This window comes from Apteryx rowi, unplaced genomic scaffold, assembly GCF_003343035.1.
Source record: "Apteryx rowi isolate R43461 unplaced genomic scaffold, aptRow1 scaffold_185, whole genome shotgun sequence".
Lineage (NCBI taxonomy): Eukaryota > Metazoa > Chordata > Aves > Apterygiformes > Apterygidae > Apteryx > Apteryx rowi.
Genome location: NW_020448141.1, coordinates 1049670 through 1064562, shown reverse-complemented (window position 1 = coordinate 1064562; position 14893 = coordinate 1049670). Strand labels below are relative to the sequence as shown.

General features: G+C 39.9%; 1 protein-coding gene across 1 annotated transcript in view; it reads right to left on the bottom strand.

Moving 5' to 3' along the window:
• Window positions 1-14893, bottom strand: part of PTPRB (protein tyrosine phosphatase, receptor type B) — a 64420-nt gene that overhangs the window by 31394 nt on the left and 18133 nt on the right. The window contains exons 4-9 of the mRNA XM_026061791.1: window positions 14757-14892; window positions 7909-8187; window positions 7299-7556; window positions 5540-5803; window positions 2825-3094; window positions 758-1018 (exon numbers count right to left, since the gene is read on the bottom strand). Of these exons, the coding sequence (XP_025917576.1) occupies window positions 758-1018; window positions 2825-3094; window positions 5540-5803; window positions 7299-7556; window positions 7909-8187; window positions 14757-14892 (1468 nt within the window). The remainder of the gene's footprint in view (window positions 1-757; window positions 1019-2824; window positions 3095-5539; window positions 5804-7298; window positions 7557-7908; window positions 8188-14756; window position 14893) is intronic.

The following is a 14893-nucleotide window of genomic DNA, read 5'->3' as shown; positions in this document are numbered from 1 at the left end:
CTTGGAAGGAGTTAAAACACTTTAGTAAGGGACACTATCAAGCCAGAAGCATGATTAGATTCATGCACTAGCAGCTTGTTTCTTCCTGTGTTGTGCCAGACCAGAGCTACATTTTGGGACTGCTTGAATAGAAGAATGCATAAGCAGAGCAAAGGAACACATATGGCTTAAAACTTGCACACGTGCACAACATTAGTACCCTGCAGGGGGTGGGAAGGAGACTTTCCTTGTGTCACAGTCCTCATCCTGAGAAACAGACACAGATTTTGGACTCAGAAGAACAGAACGATTCAAAATATGTTTTCAAGGTCACATGTGTTTTGTGTCTGTCAACCTTGGAATGTTCCCCCTAAAGCAACATTTTCCTGTTCCTTTTTTTTTTTCCAGATGATGCATGCTTTGAATCAAGGAAGTGACCTTCCCTAAGATATGCAGTGAAAATTGTTCTTCTTATATGGAATCTTGTGCTAATGTAAATTGATCAGATGTGACATCATATTTCAGAAAACAGTTTTGCCAGAAAACAGTTTTGCCAGGAATTACATACCCATTTCCCCAAACCTTTAAATAAACACTGCAAGACATCAGAGAGAGTTATAAGTGAGAGACTCAGAAACAACTTATTTTGCTGAGGAAATAAATGTAAATTCAAGGCTTTTGATACTTGGACACTGAGTTCATTTAGCTCACTATGAAGCAAATTAAGCTGTTGTTAGTTAAAAGAAGCAAAGATTAAAATAGATTGACAGTATGGCACCTGTTCTTCCTTCCACTGAAGTCCAGTTGCTTAAAATCCCACTAATGGTAGTAACTGTAGCTGTATATTTTCTTCCAGGTACCAAGTCTGTGAAAGTGAATTCCTTAGCTTCTTTTGCAAGCCCTTTTTTAATGACAGTAAGGTCCCTGTCTCCCAGTGAAACGACGTAGCTGTCCCATTCTGCAACAGGGGTCATCCACATGATACTAAGTGAGGATTCATTAGCATGCTTGACACGGAGCTGGAGAACAGGCTCTGGAGCTGCAGAAGTGCACAGATATCACAATGAGAACAGAAATTTGCAGTCAATATACATGTTGTAACTCAAGCTGCTATAAGGAATTAAGCTATGAGAGTGACAGCAACAGAATATTTTTAATCACAAGGAGACTCTTTACCGTTGTCTAGGAAGCAAATCTTACAAATATAGTATTATTTGTGCTATTCTTTCAATAAAAGGCTGTGGCTGTAGACTTCAGCAATGCTTTATGGCTGTAATATTTAGATTAAACTTATGCCAGGGTATACATTTTTGGATGAACGGAAATTCAGTGAAGTCAGTGAGCCTCCTTTTGAACTGTGAGTGCTACATGGGTATATAAAACATTCATACCAGAAGATATATCTAGGCCAATTTAGCTGTGACAAAAAAGCACATAAATTATAGGGTTGGAATGACATTCTGATTTTGCTCTGGTTTATAACTCATTGAAGTTGAGGGTTACTCCAAATTTACAGTGGTATAAAGGAAAGTGTTTGACCTTGCATCAGTGAATTGCTCTGTGCGTGCATGTGCACACACACACACGTGTACAGAGGAGGATACAAGACATTTGTCACTAACGGCAGTCTTTTTGTCTCTTACTCTAAATTCGTATCACCAAAATACAACTCACTTTCCAAGACTGTGGTCTTACATAGGAGAATATCAAATCAGAATAGGCCCTAATACCTATGCTTCATAACATGTACATTACGTACCTAACTGCGGGGTCAAACATAGTTATGAAACAGTCACTGGTGCAAATTATTTATGGACCATGTCCTAATCTCTTAGTTGTGTCAACAAAAAGTAACACCATGAAATTAAATAAAGTTATTCTTGATTTATATCTGAGTAACTGAGATCAGAACCTTGCTTGCTCTGATAATGCTGGCTAGAAATGTTCGAGGATGCTTCAGTTCTGTAGCTTCTACTGGTCTACTGCGCAAAATCAACCAAATGAAAACCCTCAGGGAGTGAAAGGTAAGGGCATAGCAAGAAAGGAAGGCAACAGGAAGGATGAGAATAACGCAGGGCCCCCCTATCTTATCTCACATTCTCCTGTGAGATAAGGCTCAGGCTTTGCTTGATAATCTCCTCCAAGTCTTCTTGTTTTCTGAATTGCACTCATTTTGCATTCATAGAGCAGAACCATTAACAGCCATATTGCAATTATTTTTTTAGTTTGAAGCAACCAGATGTGGATTTGACTTACTCTAACATACTCCCAAGAATTCCACTAATGTCACTGTAGTGCATATGGATTTTCTTTGGAAAGGCTGACTTGAACAGACTCATCACATTTTCTTTCTGGAGCACGGGAGCTAGAACTGGGATTTTATGGAAGAGCCACACTGACACACCTCAGTCAACTTCGGTTAACACTGGTGATACTATTTAGTTATCAAGGCTGGCAGAAAAACCAGTTTGCCACTGTACATACTGATGAACAATACAGGAAGCTTGATACCGCTCTCTTTAGAGTGTACCTATAAAGTGTACCTGCAACCAGCTACAACATGTAGCAGTGAAATGTTGCAAAGCCAGTGTTGCGCCTTGTTATGACAGAATGGTGATATAAGTCCCCAAGCTTTCACTAACAATACATTTACCATGAAAATAACTGCTGAAAGTTTTCACAGAACTGCTAAAAATACTTATTTCTATTGCTTACAAGGGAGGTCTTTTTCAGTGCATTAATAGTGAAATTCATTTGTAGATATCTAAGTACTATTTCTTTCTGATTAACCACAGAGCCTTTTGAACAGTCTGTAGTTTCATGTTTCCCAGACGAGTGTGCTGACCTGTTCTCCCTGTGCAGTGAGTACTGCTCTGCAGATCGCCACTCTCCACAATGAGCTCCACGTTGTACTGCCTCCCCGGGATGAGGCCCACGTCCTGGATGAGGTACTCCTGCGTGTCCTTCTCTATGGTGGTGTTGAGCACCACCGCGGAGTGGTTCCACAGGAGCAGGCGATACCTCTCCCAGTCTCCCGCAGGGGGCAGCCAGTTCACTCGCAGAGACCTCAGCCAGCCACCACCACTGGCATTCAGCTCAGAAACTTTCTGGGGAACTGAAATACAGAGATTAAGAGAGTAATTTTGAAGTAGGGAATCTCCAGCAAGAAATTACTGGACACTGGCTCACAGCATAGCTATTGTAGGAGTACCTGGATCAATTACAACAACATGAGGTATCTGTGACAAGGGAAAGCATTCGTTTTAAAGATAATTTTTACTCTTCTCCACGTAAACCACTCACTTTTTCACTGTTTGTTACTGATAGCCGAAATGGGGAACCCTTCATAGGGTACGGAAAATCTCCCATATGAATCTTGAGAATGAATCTTGCAGTGTTTGCAGTTAGCTTCCCAGCTGTTTCCTGGGGTTGATTAAGTTCACTTGGAATTTGTCAATCAATTTGTCAAAGCTAAGGCCAAAGCTTCAAACACTACGGGCCAAATTCTGGTGTTAACAACAGAAACGCAAAGCCTGATGGCTTCTTCCACAGCAGGCTTGTGTGTCCTAGTCCCTCCCACCCGTAAGGCACCAAGGTTCAAACCTCAGTTCATTAAGGCTTCCACTCAGTCCTGTCCTCTGCTTGAGGGGTCCTGAATTTATGTGCTTAACCTTCCTACTCTACTCAGGCTGTAGGCCACACTGGGATAGGGATCTATTAGTCCTGACTACTAAGGCTTTTCTGTTTTTCGTGGAATAATTAAATAGTAACCTCACCAAGCGCGGAGTGGAAGACAGATGTATAGCATCAGGTGCTAGGGCATTCCCAGGTCAGCATTAGGTCCCTGACATCAGCAGGTATTAAATGTAAACTAAAAGGCTAGAGTCATGCTGTCATGTTTTCTCTGGCTCAGTTAATATTTAATTACTCAGTACATAGCAAAGATTGAGAGGTTTCCAACAGCACCACAAAATACTTACCAGCTTTACTTGCCACAGGCATAGCTGGATATCAAGGCTAGATCTACCACATACCAGCAAATACGGGAGATGGGTTTCAATTGCTGATCAAGTCAATAAAAGCACCTGGTATTTTGTTAGGAAGTACTGATGTATTTGAACTGTATCAGAAAAAAAGTTCAGCCTTGCCAGACTGACTGGACATCACCATGCCCTTATGATCCGAAGTTTCAGTCCCTGAGATGTTCAGCACTTGCCACCATGCTCCTCAGAAAGTGATAATGCCTTAGGCATCCCCCTCAATGCAGACTGGTGTGGACTACGTTCTCAGGCACCCAGCTCCCTCCATGAGTTACAGACAGGTCCTAAGTGCCTAAGCCCTTCAGTATCTAGACCTGGCAGCCTAGGTTTATAAATCTGTCTTTAGGTCACACAGTATCTGCTGAGGTGACCCTGTTATCAAAGTTCTTGGTAGCTACGGAAAAGAAAAAATCAGGGAAAAGAGTTGCGTATGTTCTTTGGAAATGTCACTTCTAGATCCCCAACACGGAATAGGTCACAAATTCGGGTATCAATGGTTTGAGTGAGGGCATGAAGCTATCCCTTCAGATGGAAACAGTAATCTTAAAGGTGTTTGAGGGCAGGCTAGACAAACAAAAAATGACATACATATAACTGGTCTGGCTTTGTACTTAACAGACCCGAAGAGCCTTACAGGTATCTTCCAACCTTATAATTCTGCACTGAGAATGGGGTAGCAGCTAGATATGTTAAGGATGTTTCTGCCTTTCATATGGGATGTTTAGCTGTAAATGATAAATAGCCTGTAAAACAAATACTCTGCTTTCTCTCTCTCACACGCACACATATTTTATATTTGTTGGCTCTGAGTCTTACTTTCAATTTCTGTATGTATTCTTCACTCACTTACAAATTTTTCCCATCTAAATTCTACCTGGATTAGGCTGGTGTGGAGAAGATAAGATGCCTTTGTGGCCAGTAATGTGGCAGAACTGTGCCAGGATCTTTCAGGTTCAGAATTCATAAAAGAGATATCTGAGAGAAAATTATACTTCTAAAAGAAAAGAAATAAAACATAACTCAGCGCTACCCAGACTGCTACATGCCTTCCTTAGTCCATGTTCTTTGCAGTAAAGAAAGCTGAGACCTAATCTTTTCCTATTTGTAGATTTGTGGGATAATATTACACCAAAATTGCTTAAAAATCCACTAACAATTTGACTACATACAGGCTTCCCCCTACTGTAACTCATTTTATATATTATGCTGAGTTGAATTCAAGATAATAAAATTAGCCAGAAGTGGAGTAGTGTAGAACAGTTTTGTCACAGGCTCACCCAGCTATAAGGTCCCAAAATGCATCATTGTTTCCTGCTCTCCAGCTATGCTGTAGCTGCTATTGGCTGCCAGGTTACTCTTGCCAGAGAGCCAGGAAGGGATATTCCCGGAACAATACTGTGCTCGTTATCTTATTTTGCCTGGAACCCAAATCATTTTGTCTCCTGCAATGATTTTCTGCAAGACCGGTGCAGGCAAAAATAGCATTGGTTAAAATGTTCTTACTGAAGCAGAAGACTTACACGTTCTGCCAGTTGCCATCTTATCAGTAAACAGTTCACCACTGATTGTGCGGGCAGTAACCTGATAAAGACGTCCTGGAGTTAGCTTGTCAAAGTGGGTCTCTGTGACGGGTGGCTGTAAAGTTTTGACTTCTTTAACTGATCCAAGATGAGACACAGTGATATTATAGAAATTGAGGCTTCCTGGAGGTCTTCTCCACTTGACTTTTAAAGTATCCAAGCTGTCGTCGTTAGTCACCGTCAAATCTAAGACTTCAGCTGGGGCTAAAAAGATAATAAGAAAGAGAATAAAATACCACAACCACAGAACATACAAGATCTACTGCTTTCAAGCTACGATAGTAAGTTTTGCTTTCAAATGGTTATATGAGATCAAGTATGACTGATCAAGTATGACTAGTAGAAAGGGCTACAGCAAAACTTGGTCACAGTGCAACCGGATGCAGTCCTGTTCGAGATAATCTACTCCAGAAGTGAAATCTCTTATGATGTCCACTATCACTTCACAGAATGGCAAATCTGTTAGTTATGTACATATTCACACTGGTCATTTTGACTGTAAAACAAAACAAGGCCCGTGCTCCTAAGAACGGAGACGTCTGCATATATGTCAGCAGAGTAAACACTATAGCATCTTTGGAGCAATGCCAGACTTGCACCAGATTATGTGGGATTGGATTCAAATTCATCAACTCTATCTTTCCACCAAAGGAAAAGCATAACCACCTCCAAGATCTTCATTTTCAGGCTAGGGGTACTCTAGGTATTGAAATGGAGGACAATGGTGGATTCTAGATGGAACATTTTTATGTTCTGAGCAAACTTGTGAGATTTATGATTTTTGCATATCGCAACAGGAAGAAATCAAGAATTCTGCAGAAACAAAACAAGGGAGATAATCCCCAGAATGGCCAATGCTAGGTGACAACAGCACTCATTGATGTGCCCTAAACATTGCAATATTGTTCACTTAATAATAAATTATACACACATGGTAAGGTTTCTGTAAGAGAAACTGGAGCTACAGTTTTCTATAAATTAGGAAAAGCAGGGGCATGACCCTTTTTCTGCTTACATGAGTGCTTTAATCACTGGTCTCTAGCAGAATGTCATTTTATATTTCTCCCTATAATCACAGAACCCCGTTCTGAAAAACCTTCCTGAAAAAAGACTTCATCATTAAAATTCTGTTTGTGTGAATAAATACTCTTCTGTGGAAAAAAAAAATCTATTTTAAAGTTCTTGACCTGTTCTTTTTCTTTTCCTTCCTTTTCTAAAGTGCAGCTATTTTGCAATCCAGAGGAAAAAAAAGCCACAGGAAATAATTTTTAGTAAAACTCACAAGCTTTACATCTCCCATGCAGTTAAGTAAGAATCATGAAGTTAAACCCTCTTCCATACTGTGAAATAACTGGACCAGACACTGTCTCAATTCACTGCAGCAGTCAAATGGACCTCTTTCACAGACAGGAGGTGATACCAAGACACCTGGGCTCAGATTGTTAACTCCTAACTTCAAATGCTTAATGGAGCTGCCTAAATTAGCTGTGGAGCCAAGTTACTGCTAAATTAGCTTGTGGTGTCTTTAACTCCCTCTACAGCCTTTGGAGAGAAGTATCTGCAGAGGGTAATTCAGTCACTGAAATTTGGGAACCTACACTGCAACACGATCCATTTATTATTCTGAAACACATCTTGTAATATTGCTAGATTATAGCCTCAGCTTCCCATTCTGTTGTGACAAATCCCGAAATCATACCTGTCCTGACTGTTTGAAAACTGCTGCTTTCCACTCCTGCAGCCTGGCTTATGACAGACAGGTTATACAGGTGCCCAGCTGTAAGTCCAGAAAAAGTGTAAGAAATCAAGGGATCTTCCTGGTTAATCTCACGAACTGGGACATGATTATCCAGCAACACCAGCCTGTATCGATCCACATGTCCAGGGCCTGGAGACCACGAAGCATGGATAGTGTCTGTCTTGACACTCACTTGAATATTTTTCACAGGGGACGGTACTGTTGGAATAAAAAAGAGATGCTTAGGGCCTAATAGTCATTTACACAATTTCAGCAAGTTTGAACAGATTAACTTCTGAAATATGCTGAGTTTCTTCAGGGTTAGTGAAAAGCCCACCCCAAATTTATGGCCAGATATGTCACGACAACATTCTTCCATGCTTAGGAAATTACTCCTAATGTTAGCCAGAGATTCATGTTTTGTTTATTTCTATTTATAACCAATAGATACTTAAATATATATATATATGGCCAAGTAGAAGAATTATACATATGGTTTAATTTCAAAATGGAGAACTGCAAAATACTGTAGGGGGTTTATTTAGATGAACCAAAATAAAAGAAGTCCTACCAGTAAATCCACTTATGAGAAGTTCAGGGGTACTCTTATTTCCAGCAACTGCATTGAGGATGATATTATATTTATTCCCAGGGATGAGATTGGAAAAAGTATTTTCCATTCTTGACATTCTTCCTGGTATGGAGACTTCTTGTATTTTTTTACTATTGTGATCAGATAATAGTAGCTTATAGAAGTCCACATTTCCTGGGGAAGGATCCCACCAAACCTGTAAGCTTGTGAGTGTAGTTTTTTCCTTATTAATTTCAAATCGAGGTGGTGGTAACGGATCTGTAGTTAGAAAAAAATAAACATAAAACAAAAAAAGATATTTCTTGGGCTGGGATTGTGTGAAGTTTACATATCAGCACAAAAAACTTCAAAAGCTCCCCCTTTGTCATCATCCTGCTGCAAATGTTCTTCAAAAAGTCTTTTTCTTTCCATTTCTAAACATCGTATCACCAGAACCGGCCTACATGAGAGTCCTGCAGAATTCAGAAATGTGCATTTGTTTATATGTACACACGTGTGCACGCACACACACACACACACGTATAGAAATGCACTTGCAGCTGTAGATGGAAAAAATAAGCTTGAAAATCTGCTGATAGCAAAACTGTAACAGCTGTATTAGGAAACAGCAAACATGAAAACCCATCAAATTATGCAATGCTTCAGTTTAATGTAGCTTTATAGATACAGTGGTACCAGTGACTTCCATTTCCTGGTGTTTACATAAACACTTTATTATTAATGAGGCTTTTTAACTGTATAGGCAGCACTAAGACGATAAAGAAATACACACTTATTTCAGGCTTCCTCAGTTGTTGAGCTGACCCTGAGCGCTTACACATTTAGACTGATGCTAAATGAAAAGTTTTAAGAGCAGCAATCTTTTAGGCTTTGGTACTACCTTCAACCACTTTAAACAGCTTCTGATAGAATATGCTTCTGCTCTGCTGTAGTATTGTCCATATAAATTTAGAAAAAAAAAAAACACATTACATTGGATAAGTTTTTAAGAAATATTCTTAATCAGGACTCTGAGAAACTCTCAGTGTTCCTGTATTGTTTATTAAGTAGCTAAAAAGTAAAATCACCTGTAAAATAACATATACTCTACAAGGATGGCAACCATTGACCAAAACCAAAGATTCCGGTTGTTTGTATTCTCCAGGACTACTTCACCTCCCACAAGACTTCATGCAAACAAAAAGAAATATACTACATGTTGATGTACTAAGGCATTGACATTTATGTCTCCCAATAAAATTAAGCAAAATGTATATTAAAAAGGTATATTAAAACAACCCAAAGCAGCAAAATGAAGCACTCACAAGCTAGGAATGTATAAAATTGAGGTTGCCCAACGACTTAACAGCTTGATTTGGCTTCTGCATGAGTATGCTCTATGCTGATCTCGCCTAGCACCAGCAAGGGAGCGTGCGGCACGTCCAGGCTGAGAACCAAGGTCTCTATGGTATCAGCAGTGCCTTAAACACAGAATGATAAAACTCTTTTTCCTACACAGCACTGCTGCCTGGTTCCCCAAACAAGGCAGAGGAAAGAGTGAGAGGTCACATAGTTAAAAACCGCACTGTAAAGCCGAAAGGTAAAGGCAAAGTCGAACCTAACCCCCCTCAGAGGAATACAGTAGTATCAGTATCATGGGGCTAGCAGCCTTGACACCGTTCTTCTTCAAAGCCTGGGGTCTACGGAGGGTTTAATTGCTTCAGCTCTGCTGAGGATATACTAGTGCCAGGTTTTGATGGTATACTTGTCAGTCAAGTACAGTAGGAATTTCAGGGTAAAAATACTGAGTCCCTTTGAACCTAGTTCTCTGCTTAAATTCAGATTCCTGCTTCAGACCACAGAGACACTACTGCTCTTCAGAAAAAGAAATGAAAATTAAGAAAACCAATGAAGAAAAATAGCTATCTTCCTTTCTTGACCTCCTTTTCAAGGTCAAACTACTTCTGCTGAAAGTTGAAAAAAAAAAATTAAAACTCAAGTCAAAGACGAGGCACACCAAACTTCAGGCCAAACAGTTAAAACTTGACCAAGTTCAGTGATTGAAACAGGAGATTTTAATGAAAAGGATCCGGAAATCTTAACAATAGGCTTGACTGCCAGCTCCACCTATAATATATACTAATCCACTAAAGACTATTATGCTGGCAAAAGTGAATAGCAGGAGAATAAACTTGTTCCTTGAAGGCAATTGTTCTAATCAGAAAAGGTCAAACCTTGGGAGTCAGAAATAAATTCCAGTACTATATATGGTCAGATGCGCAGACAGCTGAAAAAAAATTTAATTCGACTGATAGCGAGAGAACAGTCATGATAATTGTCAAGAAGTTTAATTCTCACTCCAGCAACAGTTAGGAATAGGTTAACTGTTCATTAGTCCTGCAAAAGCCATCAGCATTATTAATCCACATTATTTGTCAGATTCTACAAAAGAGGACACCTCCAACGTTTTCTGCAGCACTTAGGCTGTCTTGTGCAATCTGTCTCCTAAGGTGTATTAACCAAAAAGGGGTTGCGTGCCTAGAAGGTGAAGTTCAGAAATGTAGCCTTTATCTAATCTATCTGGCCCAGCAAACAAAACACTCAGTGCTCTGTACATCCGCTAGAACAAAGGAACAATGAGATTGGGAAGTGCCTGGGCTGGAAGAGCCCTGCATGGAAACAAACACTTAAAAAGCCATTTACATTGTTATACAAGTCTCTGCTGGCAACAGTGCAACATTGATATATCACAGAAATCAAATATTTTCACAAAGATATTTTTATACCATTTGATACTATATGAATTAATGCCTCCTGGTCCACAAAGGAGTCTCCCAGAAGACTCAATGTTGCTTGAATTCTACTGCACCTCCACTTCAACTTCTGGGGAAGAGAATTTACTTTGTGTGCACAGCTGATACGGTTACATCTAGTCCCAATGACATGATTCACAAAGACAGTTGTAAGCGTAGAAACGCCCCTGCCTTGTCAAAGAGATAAGAATAACTGAGAGATATGAGCCCAGGACCAAGAACAGGGAATTCTTGATTTCCAGTCCCAGCTATCTTTGGCTTCTACCAAATCACTTAGTTTTTCCTAGTTTTCCCTTTTCATAAAATAGTAACCATAAACATAAGGATTTTTCTGAAGATTAAGTCATGGGTTTTCATTTCACTGTTCTTAAGGATGGATATGCATTTCTTTGGGAAGACATGCATAATCTTTATAACAAGCTACACATTTATTTTCTGTTCATACTCTGCCTCCTGAGACAATGATCATATGCATGATATGATGCAGCATATAGTCAGGGCCATGTCAAAATAGGTGTTCCTACAGATGGCTAATAAATCACATTTGTCCCAAATAATTTGAAATTTACAGGAGCAAATGCATGGCCAAGCCATGCTTCTGGCTTTTACAGAGTTATATGTTACAATAGAAAAATAATTTGCCAGTCTATATCTTGGAAGGTAGACTTTTTAACCTCTTTTCATTTAAATATTTAACAATTTTTCTGACACAATTTTCTTTACCTGTTAGTTGTCTCAGTACAGTTTGCTTGGATTAGGCAGTAACAAAATCTATCACTACAATACTTTAGTATAAAACAATGTTGAGAATAGTATTTATAAGACCATTTAAAAAGACTTATTTGAAAGCAGGGGAATTCCCAAGTCTTTTTTCATGGCTCTCAAGACCATTCTACTTTGATTTCCAGCATATGCAATGGTCATACATTTAATTGTAATTTGGAAGCTGTTCATATACTGGTGTTTTTAACTAAAATTTTAATTAAAGACCTAAAGTCATTCACTGAAAATATGCTACTGAAATACAGTTATGCTGATGCATGGACATTTGGAGAATTAAGGGCTTAAAAGTATTTTATCTGAAAATAAGAAAGACACAATCCTACTATCCTTTCTCATACAGTAGCTCTTAGCCACTGAAATAGTTTAACTGAATTCAATAAAAGAGATAACACCAAAGGACCAACAGGTGCATGTGTTGTCACAACTTTAGGATGTCAATCATACGGCTTAGTTCTACAGGCTTATATACTGTTTTATGTATGCATATTAAAAAACGTACCAAACAGTAGTAATAATGCAAAATGTACCAGGTATGCAGACTTGGTGCCTGCCAACATCTGTAATCTCAGGTTTGCAGTGGAAAATTCATCTGTAGCTCAGAGCTGATAAATGGTGTTACCAGCCTTTTTTTCATTTCCTGCTCTCCCAAAATAGCACAACAACCAAACATTTTATGTGTGTTGGTATGTCTGTGTATACACAGCTTATACAGAGCATATATGATTGCATTTTCCATGGGTTTTTTGGAGCAATTTTAGTTCCATTTCAGATGATTAGCTACTTGTCTTTTTTAATTGATAATCTGTAGATCAAAATTTCTTGAGTGAATATACATGACAGATGCCACCTGAGTGAACTAGTGTGGTTTACGCTATCAATATTTCATACATTATTAGACTTATGTTATATGCATCCATCAATGAAATAAAAGCAGCTTCTCTACTCCTAAATATTCTGAGTGTCAGGTATTACTTGAGTGTTTACACAGTCCGGCTGAGCTGCACACTTACTCTATTGGAATATCAAACTTGTAAATGGCACAGTCTTAACGTGCTGTTGTAACTACGATTTTAATGTATAATTAACACTCAAAAAGCCAAACTAAGTTAAGGATTTGGTCTTCTCTAAACCTTTATATTAGAATTGTAACAATTACGGTACATGTTATTCATTGGTTTCACCTTAAATCCTTAATCAGAATAGAACACACTCAAAATTTAACAATATATTTTGGATTTTATGGGTTTAGCTACTCTATCACTTTGTACAAGAAATGTGATGAAAAAGTGAACTCAGAACAGGAACGAGCTTATGAAAATCTCAGCAGTACGGAATATGAGCAAAAAGTTAAAGTTTCTGCACTAGGTGTATAAATTAGTCCATGAATTTCTCTGTGCATATTTATTGTATCAAGAAGATACAAATATTCAAAGTGGCTAACTAATTTTGCAAAATTAAATGCATGAGATGGGATTCCTCTCACTTAACTTCAACCATCTAAATTTCAGGTGTCTGGTTTAACCTCAGCGCGTCAGTGGAGAAAGACAGGCCCCTCCGAAGGGCAGCTTAGCCCATCATTCTTAGTCAGAGAGCTCAGGAGGGAAACCTCACTGAGTACCAAGGTCGGACACCCTATTTTAGATGGCTAATGCCAGCTGAATATTCCTACCCACAACAGCTCAGTTCTGCTGCTGTTCAAATGAGTAGGAATTTTATTTTACAATATGGCTCAAAATATTGGTCACACTTCCCTACTCACAGGATGGCTTCCAGGAGCATATGCCTGTGGGCATTCAGCTTCAGTACATCAAACAAAACTACTGACAGCAAAAGTTACTAAGAAACAGGTGAGGAAGAGCTTCCAGAAAACTAGTTTAAAATGCTGCCCCTAGTGGAAACACACAGAGGAATAATCCTCTTAAAAAACTGGACCTCGCTGTGTTGAAATACATGGCTTGACAGTGCAACATAGGCTGTTGGGGTGCATAGAAAATCTTATGCATTTCTTAGAAAAGAATTAAATTGCCAAATTTTGGAGCTAATTGCTTATTTTAAATATGTTCAAGTGACGCAACAGATGTGACTGAATTCAGGTAAGTGAGGAACCATGGAGCAATCTGAGTAGCCGTCCTTGTAGGAAACTTCCACAGTTCCTCTGTTCATATTTCAGGCTTTCAGCTGATCTCTGCTACTCAAAATCCCAACATAAACCAGACTTCATCAAGGTCAACTAATTTGCAAGATTTCAATTTGAACTTCAATCAGTCTCTCCTCTGACATCGACTACGTAATATGACTATTATCAACAGTTGCTTCAGTCAACAAAAGTGACAAAAAGTCAAAAATGACATATACGAACTACTGTCTAAATGATTATACATTAATCAACATGCTGTGTAATTTCCTATCTTTCTCTCTACTTCTACTCAAGTGTTCAGAAATAGATCTCTAATATCCAGCAACGATGGTGATGTATACCCGTCATTCTGGTAACAGTTGACTTAATCTATTTTCAAATTATAGGTCATCAATATTAAAAACAGTTGGCACAATGAATGATATGGATTTAAATCACTGTTTCTATGGAAACCATCACTCATTTTTACCAAGTGACACCACTCCTGCTCAATGCATAGCTATCACACCAGTAGACTTGTCACTAGACATTTTCAATTTGAATTACCAAAACCAGTTAATGCAGGGTATTTAGTGCATTTGTACAGTTACTGCAGGGAAAGGGGGCTGACACTAAATGATGTATCTGGACTGGTAACTGGTGAGTATTCAGCTACTGCTGCCTTCAGACATACACTAACACTGCAATACCTCTCTGAAGCCAAGACTGTAGGAATGAGTCAGGGAAGCATGCAGTGGTGGACATTATTTAAGACACCCCTGTTCCGAGTCCCAAGTTACCACCAGCTAGAGGTTGCACAATATTGCATGCCACCCTCTTTAGAAAAGCACTAGTACACATAGAAAGAGAGTCCAGATCTTCTGTCGCTGAAGTCAGCTGCTCTATGTAGTTCATTGCTTCGTGGCTTCCAGCTGCTGGCGTGCACACGCATGCACACACGCACGCACACGCACGCACACGCACCCGAGCGCAAAGGGGCTTCCCGCGGCAGCGCGCTGGCAGGCTGCGGGGACACTTGTGCAGCCGGTCGGGGACGCGGGGACGCCGGGACGCCCCGCGGCAGCCCCCAGGCAGCAGGGCGGGACGCGCAGAGGCCGGCGGGCGGCCGCGCTTACCTGTGCGCACGGAGAGGCTGGCGGGCTCCCCGCCGGAGAGGGGCTGGATGCTCAGGCGGTACAGGGTGCCGGCCGCCAGGCCCTCGCAGGCGCCGCCGTAGGAGCCGTCGCCGTCGCCGTCGCCGTCGCCGTCGCGG